The sequence below is a fragment of the Chiloscyllium plagiosum genome, chromosome 26 (genome assembly GCF_004010195.1).
Source record: "Chiloscyllium plagiosum isolate BGI_BamShark_2017 chromosome 26, ASM401019v2, whole genome shotgun sequence".
Lineage (NCBI taxonomy): Eukaryota > Metazoa > Chordata > Chondrichthyes > Orectolobiformes > Hemiscylliidae > Chiloscyllium > Chiloscyllium plagiosum.
In genome coordinates, this window is record NC_057735.1 from 50,024,146 (window position 1) to 50,041,603 (window position 17,458).

At 40.4% G+C, this 17,458-nt stretch overlaps 1 protein-coding gene across 2 annotated transcripts in view; it reads left to right on the forward strand.

Moving 5' to 3' along the window:
• Positions 1–17,458, forward strand: part of LOC122563341 (lysine-specific demethylase 5B-like) — a 231,711-nt gene that overhangs the window by 125,914 nt on the left and 88,339 nt on the right. For both annotated transcript variants that reach the window (XM_043717091.1, XM_043717092.1), the window contains 4 exons: positions 6,529–6,653; positions 10,209–10,359; positions 13,050–13,164; positions 13,375–13,730. In XM_043717091.1, coding sequence (XP_043573026.1) covers positions 6,529–6,653; positions 10,209–10,359; positions 13,050–13,164; positions 13,375–13,730 — 747 coding nt within the window. The remainder of the gene's footprint in view (positions 1–6,528; positions 6,654–10,208; positions 10,360–13,049; positions 13,165–13,374; positions 13,731–17,458) is intronic.

A 17,458-nucleotide genomic window follows, 5' to 3' on the forward strand; every position in this document is an offset into this window, starting at 1 on the left:
ACTCTGAACTATCACCCTCACCTTAATCTCCTTCCACCTATCGCATTTCCAACGCCCCTCCCCCAAGTCCCAACTCCCTACCTTTTATCTTAGCCTGCTGGACACACTTTCCTCATTCCTGAAGTAGGGCTCATGCCCGAAACGTCGATTCTCCTGCTCCTTGGATGCTGCCTGACCTGCTGTGCTTTTCCAGCAACACATTTTCAGTCTTGACTAATAAAGCCACGTGCACCATGTACCTTCCACTTTATCCGCCTGTCCTGATACCTTAATGAGCTGTGTACATGCACACCCAGGACCCTGAGATGTTCTGTTCTTCCTAAAATATGTATACCTATGCCTTATTCGTCCTGCTCAACTGCATCCCTTCACATTTATTCAGATGCATTCCATATTCCACTGATCAGCCCATTCCCACCTGCAGGTTTACATCTTCCTGTAATGCAAGACTGCCCTCCTTATTGTTTACCATTTCGCTAATTTTTGTCTCCTCTGCAAACTTGCAAATTAACCCTCCTATGTTCAAGTCTAAATCATTTATATCAGTCACAAGTAGCAAGGGTCACAACACTGACCTCTGTGGTACATCACTGAATGCAGACTTCCAGGTGGAAAAACACCCTCAACCATAAAATATAAATGCCTTTTAGTTTTGTGAATTTGATTTGTTTTTAAGGATCAGAAACTTGTTTAGAAATTGTTTTCAAAAAACAAATGACTTGAGCTAAGTGATAGGTCAAGCTTCCTGGTGAGAAAGTTGAAGTGCTCTATTAAGTTAAATAGCTGTTATAGCCCAGTGAAAGTCAGAAATAGCTTCAGTTTAGATGATAAGATTCAACATATTTTATTCATCCACTGGGTGAGAGTGTTGCTAGTTAGGCAGCAATTATTGCCCATCCCTAATTGCCCAGAGGGCAGTTAAGAGTCAACCACATTGCTGTGGGTCTGAAGTCACATGTAGGCCATACCAGGTAAGGATGGCAGTTTCTTTCCTTTAAAGGACAATTTGTGAGCTAGATGGGTTTTTCCATGGTCATCGTTAGATTCTTAATTCCAGATATTTATTGAGTTCCAATTCCATCATCTGCTATGGCAGAAGTTGAACCCAGAATGTTATCTGGGTCTCTGGATTAACAGTCCAGTGATAATGCCACTCGGCCATCACTTTGTGCTGGATAGTAGTCTCAAAGTAATTAGAAAAATATTGTTTGAGTTTAGTGGGAAAAGTCAGTAAGAGCTGGTGTCTATACTCTTTTGGACAAACAGAGTCACATTTTGGTAAATATGCAGAAAGTGACAGAAAGGAATGTTATTGTGACCTCATCAACTGAATGTGATTGAAAATAGGAGTGATACTTCACTGGGATTGTCAGTAAACTGTTTAAACTAGGGGAATCTTTTTTGCTGTTTATAGTAAAATCTTTCTAATAGCCTTTTACTACTTTGTAATCTTGTATAGTTTTAAAATGCATTGAATATGTTAATTAATTGGCCACTACAGTAATCAAATTGCAAAAATTAAAACCTATGGTCCAGTAAGTTATGTTTTACTTCGAATTTGACTTGTCCAGTGTTACCATCAGCTAGGATCATAAAGTAGGACATCCCTGAGAAATTTTCTGCATTGTTTAAGGAAAGGTACCATTTCATTGGAGGCAGTTCAGAGGAGGTACATAAGGATGAACATCGGTTTGGAAGGATTTTCTTATGAGCAAAAGTTAAATAAGTTTGGACTTTACTAACTGGAATTTGGAAGAATGAGAGGTGGTGTCATTTGAAACATATAGGATTCTGAAAAGGGCTTGACGAGGTAAGTGCTCCCCCTCATGGGAGAGTCTAGAACTAGAGGCATTGTCTCAGAATTGAGTGATATTAATTTAAGACCAACATAAGGTGGAATTTCTTCTGAGGACTGACAGTCTTCAAATTTCTTGTTAATGATAACTGTTGGGCAGAGTCCTTGTATATATTTCACATTGAGAGAGATTGTTGATCAGTATGGAAATCAAGGGGGATTTGAAAGAAAGTGGACATGAGTGTTGGATCAGCCATGATTCCATGAAATGGTAGAGCAGTCTCAAAGGGCCGAATGACTACTCATGTTCCCTTTTTTTTCTTCTGGTCTCATTGCTGGATAGATGCCAATGTTCTAACTGTGCTGGAACAGTTTGCCTCGGGATGTGGCTTGTTCTGAAGCTCAAGTCTTTAGTGTTCTTGTTGGAATGACTTCAGGACCCGTAGCCTTTTGAGTGTCTAGTGCCTTCAGCTGTTTGTTGTTACTACATGGAGTGAATTGAATTGGCTGAAGACCGGCATTTCTGATGCTTTCAATCTTGAAAAGGCCAGGATGGATCATCTACTCAGCACTTCTGGCTGAAGATTCTTGCAAATGCCGCAGCACTGATGTACTAGGCTCCCCCTTCATTGAGGAGGGAGCAATTTGTGAAGGCTCCTGCTCCTCTGAGTTATTTAATTGTCTACCACCATTCATGACTACATGATGTGGCAGGACTGCAGAGCTTGGATCTGATCCATTGGTTGTGAATTTGCTTGCTGCTTACACTTTGTCATGCAAATAATTCTGTGGTGTAACTTTGCCAGTATGACACTTTGGTCAGATATTAATGGTGTTGGGCCTGGAGTGCCCTCTTCTTGTATAAAACTGGATCCTTTTGTTTGATGAGAAATGGTAGTATGTGGGATATGTCATGCTATGAAGTTGCAAGTTGTAATGAGTGAAGATATACTGCTGATGGTCCACAGCATCTCTGATATCCAATCGTGATTTTTGGATCTGTTTGAATCTGTTTCATTTAGCATTTGACAGTGTCACGCCACATGATGGAGAATATATTCAATGTGAAGACAGTACTCTGTGTCGTCTCAAGGACTGTTCAGTAGTCACTCCTACTGATACTGTCATGGACAGGTGCATCTGTAGCAGGTAGTTTGGAGAGGATAGGGTTAAGAAGGTTTTTCCACTTTATTGCTACCATCACCCCTTGTTGCAGTCCCAATCCAGCAGCTGTGTCCTTTTAACCTGGACAATAATGGTGTGGCTGAGGCACTCTTAGTGATGGGTATTGAATCTCCCATCGTTGATGTTTTGTCATGAGACTTCATGGGTCTGGAGTCAACACTGAGGACTCCAGGGACCGCTTCCTCCCGTTGTACTGCCATATGTGCCCTTCTAGTGGGAGAGGACACGCTCAAGGGTGCGGATGGTGTCACCTGGGGCATAATTGCACTCATAAAACTACCTTTTACAATATTGGGCTGTTCCTTGACTACTGTGTGAGGCAGCTCTCCTAGATGTTGGTAAGGAAAGTTCTGCCTGGTCCACAGAGTTGAGTCTGCTGTAATTTCTGGTTTCATTCCTTTGAGACTGTTTAGTGGGTTAATTGAGCTGAACAGCTTGCTAGAAATTTTCAGAAGATAGTCAACCATGTTGCTGTGTATCAGGAGACGCATGTTAGATTAGAGGAGTATGAATCGTAATTTTCCTCGAAAGAAGTTAGTGAAGTGAACCAGATGGATTTCTATGATGATCAGCAATGGATACATAATCATTAAACTTTAATTGCACAATTTTAAAATTTGGATGAGTTTCACCACCTGTCATGGTGAGATTCGAATCTGGTGCCCAGAACGTTAAATTGATTACTAATCCAGCAGCAATATCCCTTTCTCTTCGTGAATGTGTCTTTCAATCTCACGTGCTTGCTACCCCCTCAGTATCAAATGTTCCCCGACCCAAATACCTTTTAATTTGCAAGTCAGGAGGGGTTAGATACTTATAATACTTTGATTCCTGTTATTTTTTTCCTTTGGTCGGTCTTATGCAAATGATTGTGGTAAAAGGCATTCAGTTGTTTTTTAAAACAATGTTTTATTAGTTTGAGTCTAAAATTTCAAGAGTATGTGGAAAGGTATTTTTGCAGTCTTTAGTTGTGCTTTCTGTGATACTTTGAGATTATGTGCATTTTAACATAGACAAAAATTGTCATCTAAGAATTGTTGCCTGTAGAATGGACCATAGAATGTTTGTAATACAATAGGCCAGCAGTCTTGAGTTGAGTTGACTCAAATAAATGTTTCCCCAGCAGTCTTTGTGGTGAATGACACCAGTAGCATTCCAGAATTTTGCGAGTCAGGGTGCAGAAATAAGTGCAGTGACCATCACTAATGAGAAGGTGCTCGGGAAGCTGAGAGGTCTGAAGTTAGATGTTTAAAAAAAAAGCTGGACCAGAGAGACTATACCCAGGTGCCTTAAGGAGAAGGTTGAAGAGATTATGTAGACGTTGGTGATCTTTCAGGAATGGCTGGAGTCAGGGATGGTCTTAGATGACTGGAAGGTGCCTAATGTAACACCTCTATTTAAGAAGCGAGAGAAGTAGAAGATGAGAAATTCTGCGCCAGTTAGCCTGACCTCTGTCATTGGTAAGATTTTAGAGTCTTTAGAGGATGAGACTGGGGAGTACAGTAGCGCCTCGACTTACGAACTTAATCCATTCCAGGACCTAGTTTGCGAACTGAATCAATTTTCCCATTGTTCGGATATTCAAAGCACGCGTAGCAAAGCAGAACATTGACAATGAAACCACGGGCTTTTTGCGTTCGTACCTTGAATTTCGTACGTACGTTGAAGCAAAATTTTATATACAATCCTGTTTATAAACTGATTTGTTCATGAACTGGGTCATTCGTATGTCGAGGCGCTACTGTACTTGGAAGTAAATGGTAAAATAGGGCTGAGTGTGCGCAACTTCGTCGGGGGAGTGTCACGTCTGACAAATGTGTTAGAATTTTCTTTGAGGTGGTAATGCGTAAATTAGATAAAGGATAGCCAGTGGACGTGATCTATTTGGATTTCACGAAGGCAGTCAAAGTACGGCACAGGAGACTGCTGAATAACAAGAGCCCGTGATGTTACAAACGGATACTAGCATGGATAGAGATTAGCTGACCGTGCAGAAGGCAGAGAATCAGGATAAAAGTGGTCTTTTTGAGAATGGCAATTGGTGACTAGTGGGGCTCTGCAGGGGTCCCTAACCCAATCGCAGGTGTTGAGACCACAATTATCTACTTATACATTCTTCATCTAGATGAAGGAACCAAGGGCATTGTTGCTAAGTTTGCAGGTGATACAAAGATGGGTGGAAGGGCAGGTAATGTTGAGGAGGTCAGGGGACTGCAGAAGGACTTGGATAGGCGAGGAGAGTGGGTAAAATAGTGGCTTATCAAATACAAATGGGAAAGTGAGTTTATGCACTTTGGGAAGAATAGTGACTTAGACTATTCTCTAAATGGGAAAAGCTTTGGAAATCTGATTTTGCGATTAGGTTTTGTGCTTTTGAATCTCACTGACTAAGGAGTCCTATTTCAAGATTGTGTTATGATTAACTTGGGTTCACCTGGATTGCAAATGCAATTTTAGCATCCATTTTGAGAGGGCTAGAATGCAAAAGCAGGAATGTATACAGAATCTGTATTAGGGTTTGATGTTCGACTGCATTTGGAACATTGTGATCAGTTTCCTCTGATTTGAGGAATGATGTGCTAGTGTTGGAGAGGTTCCAGAGGAGTGTTCCCAAGGAGGAAGGACTTCTCATGAAGAACAGTTGAGGACTCTGGGTCTGTATTCGATGGAGAGGGGAATGTGATCTGATTTAAACTTCACTTACAAAGTGCTGAGAGGCCTGGATACTATGGATGTGGAAGTGATGTTTCCACTAGGACCCGAGGGTACAGTCTCAGAACGAAGGGACAACCCTCTAGAACTGAGATAAGAAATTTCTGGAGCCAGAAGGTGATGAATCTGTGGAACTCATAGCCTCTCAACTTTTTGTGGTAAAGTGCTTGAGTGTATTTAAGACAAAAAAAATGTTCTGCTAAGCAAAGGGATCAGAGGTTTTGGGGAAGGCAAGAGATAGAGTTGAGAAACATTTTTTTCTTTTTTTTTCCTTCCTTCCTCCCTCCCCTCCCTCGCTGTAAAAGCATAAGCTAAGCCCTTCCTTCCTTCTTTCTTTCCCTCTTTCACTGTCTCTCACTGTAAAAGCATAAGCTAAGCACACACGGTACCAATGATGGAAAACGTCTTCCTCACAGACGATCAAATGGAACAAGGCACAGAAAAGTTACTTCACTGTAATTTAGAAACTACATTCTATTTTTTTGTATATGAGTGGGACTTTTTGTTATACTTTATTTAATTTCTTCACTGTTCGAGTTGGATAAATACAATGTTACTTGTTAAGTTTCTGACACTCACTTCAAAATTATCTTATTTGTCCCCACTAGATGTTGCTGGAGAGCAGGTTACACCACTTTTCACAGATTATAGGGAGAGGTACACCTCCTTTGGGTGTTTCGGTTTTAGTAATCAGTGGGGGTCAACCTCCTCTTTATAAGGCTATGGAATCAGCTGGGATAATTTCTGAACATGAGTTTTGTGTATATTTGAAGTATTTTTACTCTCTTCTTGTTCTTAGTGTGTTTGAATAGTTCAACCTATCCCTTCTGATCCAGGTATCGCTATGCTTTGGATGATCTCTATCCAATTCTAAGTGCATTAAAATTGCATGTAGCAACATATGATGAATGGTCTTCTAAAGTGACTGATGCCCTGGAAGCAAAAGATAATGAAAAGAAGAGTAAGTATGGAAATTCTTTAGATGGTTCCTGTAGTAAGCAGATGCGGTAATGGTCAAAGGAATGGTGCTTAAGGTTGCATGAAGAGTAAATACTGGTTGGATAGGCTGCTTCTCAGTTATGTTGCAGGAATTGGGAAAGGATGGGAAGAAAAGTACTGTTGCCATGCAAGGATGTACGGGAAGAAAACTAGTTAGAATTATAAAATTATTACAACACAGAATGAGATCATGCAGCCCATCATGTCTCTGCTGATCTTCAGGAGTGTTTCCCATAGTCTTGTACCCCTACATTTCCAGTGTTATCTTATTTTTTATCAGCTGATGATCTGGTTCTCTGGCCTGCCTTCTCTACACACTTGGATAGTGCATTCCTAAATACTTGTAGTATGAAAAGATTTTCCTTCCTACTACCATTACTACTTTTGACAATCACCTTAAATCCTTTGCCTCCTTGTTCTTTCCTCTTTCACCAATGGAAACTGTCCTCTCCAGACCCTTCATGATTTTGAATACTCCCCTCTCAACCTTCTCTGCTTTGCAGAAAGCAGTTGTAGAGTCATGGTGATGTACAGCACAGAAACAAACCCTTTGGTCCAACCAGATATCCTAAATTAATCTGGTCCCATTTGCCAGCACTTGACCCATATCCCTCCAGACCCATATTCCTCCAAACTCATCCAGATGCCTTTTAAGTGTTGTAATTGTACCAGTCTCCACCACTTCCTCTGGCAGCTTATTCCATACACGCACCACCCTCTGTGAAAATGTTGCCCCTGAGTTCCCTTTTAAATCATTACCCCCTCACCTGAAGCCTATGTCCTCTAGTTCTGGACTCTTCCCCAAACTAGGGAAAAGACCTTGTCTATTTACCCTATCCATGCCCCTCATGATTTTATAAACCTCTATAAAGTTACCCCTCATACTTTGATGCTCCAGGAAAAACAGCCCCAGCTTATTCAGCCTGTCCCTATAGCTCAAACCCTCCAACACTGGCAACATCCTTGTAAACCTTTGCTAAACCCTTTTATGTTTCACAACATCCTTCCGATAGGATTTCACCTTACTCCAGCATTCCTCCATAACTGAAATCATTCATCTCTGGAGGTCATTCTCCTAAATATTTTCTGAACCCTGTCTAAATGCTAGTTCTAAACCCTGGGTGCAGTGCACAGAACTAGGGGTGATGCTTCTTTTAAAAGTATACTTTTTTTTCTGTTTTATCTTTGACTTTTGTTGTCATTTGTTGAGCTGTGCATTTGTTTAGCCTATTTTGTGGTAGCTCTGTGGGAATAAATCTTGACTGTACTTGAACTCACCATTTCCCTTCCCTGCATGCATAGTCACCCGTTGTTCATTGTTATGTGCAGCCTGATTGCAGACCTGCATGGCTTTCTAATTTTAGGGAAAGGATCAAATGTTTGAAACTTGTTGCGACTGCCCAGACTTCATAACATGTTTGTTGCCTTTTGCTGTTCAAGGAAGACAAAACCACTATTTGAGATGCTCCCAAAGTATGATTTATGTATTTTCCAAGGCTCCCCCTCGAGGACTCTGACATAAAATTTTCAACTACAAGCTAATTCAGCCTGCTTAAAAAAAAACTGCCTGACACTAACAGCTATCTGTCTGTCACCTGAAAGTGGTTGCCTTGAACAGCTATTTCTTGTTATTACAAAAAGCTGGGATAACTTTGGATCTTAGAAGTGAGTCATTAGTTATATATATAAAACCAAACGTGAGTTTGTAAGCTGCACTGTATAGGGAATGCAAAGGGAAAAGACTACATCTGATTATGATGTAGACCAATTGGAAAGTTAGGAATTTGGTGCAGTGGCAAAAGAAGTATCCTTTTTTTTTATTCAGTCTTCAACCTCCATAGCTGTGGAGTCTCATTTCTTTGTCTTCAAGCCAGGAGAGTATGGACTTTTTATTAGTTTAGCTCTAAATTGCTAACTACTTGACTAATTAAATTACAGTAGACAGACATGGCAGCGATGTTGTTTGCATGGCTGTTGCTTGTTGGAATCTGAGGAATCCAGAACCATCCTGGACAATCTTATGTGCAGTAAATGTCTGTAGTTTGCTGAGCTAGTGTCTGAATTGCAGACATGCTGGACATCAGTAAAGGGCACAGTTGAATCCACTTTGTTCCAGGAGGGAGTCATCCCTCCATGATTAGCCAGGAATTGAATTGGTTAGGGTCAGAGCGGAATGACGTAAGCCACGCATTTATGAGGAATTGGCAAGTTGTGATGGAGGAGGTTCAGCTCTGACATTGTCCAACAGAAATGTTTTGATGCCTCTCTGTGCAATGAGGAGTAGGTTTTCAGGGTTACATTATAGAATTGGCAATGGTGCAATTTTCCATTCATGTGGGGCAGTGAAAAGGACTGTGGTAGTGGTAGATAGTGAAGTCAGGGGAAGGGATTCCATTCTCTGCAGCCATACTTGAAAACTCTGCTCCGTGCCAGCGTTGGGGAATATCTTGCAGGAGAGGTATTTGGTGGAGGGGGGATCCAATGTTCTGCCAAGATTTTGCAACATCGTAAAGTTTTGGCTGAGTCATGGCACTAATTGGCAAAATGTCAGCATGTTAAAAGTTTTAAAATTGAAGTGTGAAGAGTGGTGTGGGAAGAAAGGATTTGGATTCGTGGAGTACTGGCATCTGTATTCTGGAAAGAGCTATTAGTTTAGGTTGGATTCTGTTAGGTTGGACTCCAACTAAAACTGGTTGAGACTATTGTTGTGGCGAATTATATGATGGGCTTTAAAATATTGGGGCAGGAGACAGGCTTCAGGTGTAAGGAGATTTAGAAGTTCAAAGGAAAAAGTCAAGACAATGACATGGTGTAGTGATGTGGGTAAAGACCAACCATACGTGTCAGGAAGAGGCAGAGTGTGCATTCATGAATAAGGGCAGTGCAGGAAATAGGGAATTAATGGTTGTTTGTTGAAATGTACAATGCATTCTCAATAAGATGAAGAACTAGTGGCACAAATAGAAGTAATGGTTTAAATCTAGCCCTCATGACAATAATAAAGTTGCAAGGTGATGAAGGTTAGGAGGTAAGTATAGGTGTGTGCACAATATTTTGGGAAAACAATGGCATTTAAATTCCTATGTTTCTTAAAAAAAAATTTGTCACCCTAATAAAGGAAAATACATAACATCTTGAAATGCAAAACTTACAGCATTGATATAATTAAGATTATGTGTAAAATACAAAGAGTTTTATAGCCTGCTGACCTAAAGGTATGTTAAGACTGTTGCAAAAGGATAAGAGTTTTATTGCTTGTTGTGTGCCAGTTTGTAATACTTCAAGTTGGAAAATAATTCTTACTTCAGATCCTTTTCAAATTTCTGAACTCGTCTTTACATTTGAGCATTTTTGAGTAGCGTGCCTGTGAATTGTTTTTACATCACTTAATATTAATGACCAACAATCAGAGATTTTTCTCAAAGCAGGGAAAATTGTAATTCCTAATTCCAAGCCACAATTTGTTGTTTTTTTAAGTAATATTATCATCATGACTCTATCAATTCTGTCATATCAGGCCTCTCTGATTTGAAAACAATGGTAGAGGAAGCAGAGAAGAAAAAGTTCCCAGAAAATGATTTGTTGAAACAGCTGAAGGAAGCAATTTTAGAGGCAGAAAAGTGTGCCTCTGTTGCCCAGCAACTACTAAATAATAAAAGACAAACCAGGTACGTAAAATTGCATATTTTACTTGCCTATTAAGGGATGAGCAGTCCTGAGTGGAAATTGTTTTCATTTTGTTGCTTACATAGTGTTGCCCACTGTCTGTAGTCTTGTCCTTCCAAGGACATACGTACTCTGGGCCAAATGCGTTATCCTTTTTATAGAAATATGGTATGTTAATTATCGAAAGCACCTCTGCTTTGCTTTTCATTTTGTTCATAGACATCTGAATTGCATGACCAATTGACTGCCAGTTTTTGCACTGCATTTCTAAGTAAGGAATTGATATGAGAACACGCAGTTGATTTTTATAAGAAACTTATTATCCCATTGAGAATTGATTCAGCTTAAATTTGAGATACTGGAGCACTGCACCTTAAGAGAGCAATTAATTGTTGATGGATATTTATCTGTGAGCGTGTTGTAGTTTTAAGTATTTCCTAGCATTTAACAACCTCTGCTAACTACCAGATGCTAAAGTCTTAAAATAGCAAAGCTTTTTGCATCTGAAAGATAAGTAGCCATGATAAATAACAGCACCTTAATCAAGTCAAATTTTAACAGTTTCAGAGCTGACTCTTAACACCCATACACATTAGAGAGTTTTGAGAAGATTTGTAGCTCAGGTTGAGGTTCTGGGTGTAGGTTTGCTCACTGAGCTAGAAGGTTCATTTTCAGAAGTTTTGTCACTGTACTAGGTAACATCTTTAGTGAGCCTCTGGATGAAACACTGGTGGTGTAGCCCGCTTTCTATGTATATGTTTGGGTTTACTTGGGTTGGTGACACCATTTCCGGTGGTGACGTCATTTCCTGTTTTTCTCAGGGGGTGGTAAATGGGATCCAAGTCAATATGTTTCTTGATCGAGTTCCGGTTGGAATGCCATGCTTCTAGGAATTCTAGTGCGCGTCTCCGTTTGGCTTGTCCTAGGATGGATATGGTGGCCCAGTCGAAATGGTGTCCTTCCTCATCTGTATGTAAGGATACTAGTGAGAGTGGATTATGTCTTTTTGTGGCTAATTGATATTCATGTATCCCGGTGGCTAGTTTTCTGCCTCTTTGTCCAAAGTAGTGTTTGTTAGAGTTCTTGCAAGGTATTTTGTAAATGACATTAGTTTTGCTTGTTGTCTGTATTTCATCTTTCAAGTTCATTAGCTGCTGTTTTAGTGTGTTGGTGGGTTTGTGGGCTACTATGATGCCAACGAGTCTGAGTACTACTGAGTCTGAGACCCCTTGGCATCATGGTAGCCCACAAACCCACTAACACTCTAAAACATGAACATCAACTAGCCACAAAAAGACATAACCCACTCTCACTAGTATCCTTACATACCTTATTCTTTCTGCTCTCAATGTCTTCTGCAAAGCCTCTAGTCGAAGATGATGATTTTGGACTTCTTCATGGCAGCTGTCTCTAGTCTCCCCCAGCCAGGAACCTCAAACTACTTTGCTCTTGTTCATACCTCTTAAAATTTCCATTTCTTATCCTCTTTCAGCTCAGTACAGGAGTTTGTCTTTGGCTGTTTTTAATCCCTCCCCAAATTCCTTCACATTTCTAGTGACCTTGAAATCCACCTGATTATGTTTTGAATATCGAAATTTGTTTTTATTGTTTTAATTCTCTAACATTTCAAACACACCCATTTTATGACCTGAGATTGTGGAGAATCAAGGTGGTTGTGTTTTCTGCACAACTTGAACATTTCAGCTCCATTTGTCCATTTTTTGTTCTCATGTCTTGAACCCATTGTGATGCTGATTACAAACTGAAAGAACTGCAGCTGCTATAAATTTAAAAAACAAAAACAAAAGTTGCTGGAAAAGCTCAGTAGATCTGGCAGCAACTGTGAACAGAATTCAGTTAACCTTCTGGGTCGAGTGACCCTTCGAACTTCCTCAGGTGGTGCTGATTATGTCCTGGACTTCTCCTTTGTTCCATAAGAAATGACTGTTACTCAATTATTAACTTTTCAACCAACATTTTCTTTAGAACTGGTCTAGCTCTCTTCATAGAACGTGGAACAGTACAACACAGTACAGGCCCTTGGCCCCACAATATTGTGCCGAGCTTTTATCTTAATCTAAGATCAACCTAACCTACACCCCTCAATTTATTGCCGTCCATGTCCTTGTCCAGCAGTCACTTAAATGTCCCTAATGTCTCTGACTATTATGGCCCTCATGACAGCCGTTTCTGCTCTGGGGAAAAGTCTCTGGCTATCTATTCTATTTATGCCTCTCATTACCTTGTACACCTCTATCAAGTCACCTCTTTCTTTCTTTCTTCCTTCTCTCCGATGTGAATACTTTGCTTTGTGCCCCAGACTTCCAATAGCAGTTAGTTCACATTTTTGGCAGGGGTGGAATGGAGGTGGGGCGGGGGGGTGGTCAGGAAATGTTCTGAAGGAGTGGTATGAAAAGCTTTCAAATGTATGCAGTTATCAGGAGCAAACATATTGCAACATGGTAGCTTATTGTAACATCCCTATAGTCAGTTCTGATTTTTAATGCTGTATCTTTAGTGGAAAAACATTACTTTGACAAGATCATTTCTTTATAAGTTATTGCTCCGAAGAAGATCATACTTCCCTCAGATAAAATTACTGTCGTGTATTGTTCCTTAAGCTAAACTATTCAAAGTGTATTATTTGTGCAGTAGTGGGAGGTTGGATGTTATGATGGTTGTGATGTTTCAGATATCGTTCTGGTGGTGGGAAGTCCCAAAACCGACTGACTGTTGCAGAGCTTCAAGCATTTGTCAAACAACTCTATGCTCTACCTTGCATCATTGACCAGGCACCCTTACTGAAGGTATGTGTAATTTCTGGAGTTCTTGAATTATTAATTGGGAAAAAAAAAACAAAAGTTCATATTTTGTTGTCCCTATGATGGTTTACATAACTTTTAAATATTAAATCACTGACTATGCAACTATAATGGAAGTTCTGTTTTTTTAAGAAAACCTTTTTATGTTGTGATTTTATTAAATGAAGTAGCACAAATGTGCATCTCTCTGCACAGGACCTTTCAAATTCCGTAGAAGATTTTCAGCAGCGCTCTGAGAAGGCTGTCTCTGATGAAAGACCCGATACTTCTGAACTACAGCAACTGATGGATCTCAGTTTTGGATTTGACATAGAATTGCCACAGCTTCAGCATCTTCGAGAACATTTAGAACAAGCAAAGTGGCTAGATGAAGTGCAGCTGGCTTATGCTACATCTGATTCATTCAGTTTGGATGAAATGAGGCAACTGATTGATTCTGGTGTAGGTTTGATGCCTCATCAAGCTGTAGAGAAGGCCATGGCTCAGCTGCAGGAACTCCTGACGGTCTCTGAACAGTTGGAGGAGAAAGCTCACAATTTGCTGAAGACCAGGTCAGTGGGTATTACTGCATCATAATTAGTGCATGCACCTTTTATATGTACAAAGTCCCCTAGATTAAGCAAATGCCTCCATCCTGTAAAGAAGAAAAAGATTGATGATTTGTAGTGAAGTTAGTATAACAAAGTTCGCTGATTATTTGTGAACTACGTTGCTTGCAAAATTGTACTTTACAAACATCTCTTATATTTTAAACTAATTTCTAGAATGCATTTGTCTAAGTCTTCAATACAAAGAATTATTCAGCTGCTAACTGTCCAGTGACAGATGTGCTTCAACATATTTGAAAGCCTATAAATAAACCAGTAATCTGATTTAACACTAATCTTTTTGTGATTGTTGGCTGCAAAATGAGATTAGTTACTGAAGTCGATTAACCCAGTTTCAGTGTATTTACAACTGCTATTTGCTGGTTCATTTGTCAAGGCATTGCCCTGAGAAATCAGAGTCAACAAGCCTGGCTCAAAATGTAACGAGGCATGGTTGTTAACTGAAAACAAAGAATTCTGGAAATCATAGCTAGTCAGGCAGCATCCATGGAGAGAGATCAAGCTAATATTTCAAGTCTAAATGACTCTTCTTCAGCTCTAATGAAGAGTTGTCTAGACTCAAAACATTAGCTTGCTCTCTCTCGACAGATGATGTCAGACCCTCCTGATTTCCAGCAATTTTTATTTTCAGTATGTTCAGCATCTGCAGTAATTTGCTCCTACATGACTGTTAACTGGTCTAATTAAGCAGAATTATTTATGTACCAAGTTCTGTGTAATTGTCTGACAGTGTAAATGCATATCATACTGTTGTGCCATAATTTATTGGTATTTGAGCCCTGCTATTTCTGGAGTCATCACAAAAGATAAATACTGTATACAGTACAAAGTATGCAAAATTCCACAATTTACCTATCTTTTAGACACCGATTTCTGTACTTAAATAGGTTTTAGTGAAAGCAAACAATTATGAGCCATTGATTTTTAGCATGGGGTAGAACGGTGGCTCAGTGGTCAGCACTGCTGCCACACAGCAACAGGGATGCAGGTTTGATTCCACCCTTGTGCGACTGTTTGTGTGGAGTTTGCATGTTCTCCCCATGTCTGTGGGTTTTCTCTGGGTGCTTTGGTTTCCTCCCGCAATCCAAAGATGTACAAATTAAGCAGATTGACCATGCTAAATTGCTTATAGAGTCCAGGGATTTGTAGTTTAAGTGGTTTAGCAGTGGGAAATGCAATATTAAAGGGATATGGTTGGGAGTTTAGGTCTGGGTAAGATGCTGTTGGAGGGTTGGTGTGGACTCTGAGCTGAATATCCTGGCTTCAAACTGAAGTGATTCCATGATCTGTAACTCTCCTAGTTAAAGCTCTCGCCCCATATAAAATTCCTGTAAACATACAGACTCTCAAATGGTGTCAATGGCAGAGGGACAGTCTAGGAAGATAGCTCAGTGAACCCCATGGGCAGGGTTCACTGAACTGTTTGTCAGGACTTGCTGTTCCTTGATCCTCCCTTCATGTATTTGCAGTTGTTTACAGGAGTTTTAGAACAGCTGGTTCTCATTTATGAAGTTTGAATTCTTGATTATTTATGTGTACCAAGTTCTGTGACATGTAAAAGAAAATCATAAGGTTGTGCCACAATTTGAGAGAAATAAATTGACATTCTCTCCAGCTGTGGGAATTTCTCTTCTATACAGAAGAGACAGTTCCTTCCTTTCAGGGGATCTGGCCTCTGGCATCTATTAAACTGTTCAGCTACCTAGGGATCAAAGACATAGTTGTTGGACAACAACCCACCATTGGCCAGAACAACCAACTATTTTTTTTTTGCTGACAGAATGTCAATTTGTACACACTGCTTGGTCATCTGTAACTGTACCTGCACCCCCATCCTGGATGATGTATTGCCTCCCCAGTGCCAGGGTTCAGGATGTCATTAAGCAACTGCAAGACATCCTTTTTCGACGAGCAGAATAATCAGAAATTGTGGTCCACATTTGTACCATTGACACAGAAAAGAAGAGGGATGCGGTGCTGAAGGCAAATTTCATGGAGTCAGGAGCAGCTGTTTAAAACCTCCAACACATGCATTTACCTTCAATGAGAGCTTGATTAGAGTGCAGGACATGTCTGTGAAAATGATGGATAGAAATGGCAAGATTAGGGAACCATGGATGACAGGTGAAATTGTGAGTCAAGATTAGAGTAGTGCTGGAAAAGCACAGCAGGTCAGGCAGCATCCACGGTGCAGGAAAATCGACGTTTCGGACAAAAGCCCTCAATAACCCTCCATTCCTGATGACTAACCTTGACTCTAATCTCCAGCATCCATAGTACCCACTTGCTATCCACTCTGTCTATACCTCATGCTTTTGAAGACCTCAGTCAGGTCCACCCTCCACCTCCAACTTTCTAATGAAAATAATCCTAATCTACTCAATCTTCCTTCATAGCTAGCACCTTCCATACTGCGCAACATCCTGGTGAATCTCCTCTATACTCTCTCCAAAGCATCCACATCCTTTTGGCAATGTGGTGACTAGAACCATATGTAGTATTCCAAATTTGGCCGAACCAAAGTCCCACACAACTGTAACTTGATCTACCAACTCGCATTCAATACCTTGTCCAATGAAGGATAGCATGCCATATGCAGCCTTGACCACTCTGTTGCCCTACGTTGCCACCTCTGGGTACAAAGGACCTGAACACCGACATCTCTCTCTACGTCAGTTTTCCCCAGGGCTTTTCCATTTACTATTTCCACTTGCAAATTCGCTTTTGAATTGGATCTTTCAAAATGCATCACCTTGCATTTGTCTGGATTGAACTCCATCTGCCAATTCTTTGCCCAACTCTCCAATCCATCTATATGTTGCTGCATTCTTTGACAGTCCCCTTCAATATCTGCTATTCCACCAATCTTAACATCATTTGCAAACTTGCTAATCAGACCACCTAAGTCTTCCTCCCGATCTTTTTTGTACATTGCAAGCAGTGGTCCCTACATGGATCCCTCTGAAACATCACTGGTCACCATTCTCCATTTTCAGAAACTCCTTCCCATCACTACTGTCTCCTATTGCTCAGCCAATTCTCTATCCACCTAGCTAATACACGCTGGACCCCATGAGACTTTACTTTCTCTTTCAGCATACCATTATGGAACCTTATCAAAAGTCTTACTGAAACCATTATGGAACCTTATCAAAAGGTCTTACTGAAGTCCACGTATATGACATCTACAGCCATTCCCTCAATCAACTTTATCATTTCCTCAAAGAATTCTATTAAGTTGGTAAGACATGACTTTCCCTGCACAAAACCATGTTGCCTATCGCTGATAAACCCATTTTCTTCCAACTGGTGAGCCTGAAGTCAGTGATCGGAAAGCTGTTGGGCAAGATATGGATTTTCTACCAGTTTGGAAGAAAATCCATATCTTGCCCAACAGCTTTCCGATCACTGACTTCAGGCTCACTGGTCTGTTATTACCTTGATTATCCAGTGACCCTTCTTAAACAAGGGGACAATGTTAGTATTTCTCCAGTCCTCAGAGATCTCACCCGTGTTCAAGGATGCTGCAAAGATACCTGTTAAGGATTCAGCTATTTCCTCTCTCGCTTCCCTCAGTAACTTGGGATAGATCCCATCTGGACCTGGGGACTTGCCAATCTTAATGCCTTTTAGAATACCCAACACTTCTTCCCTCCTTATGCCAACTTAAC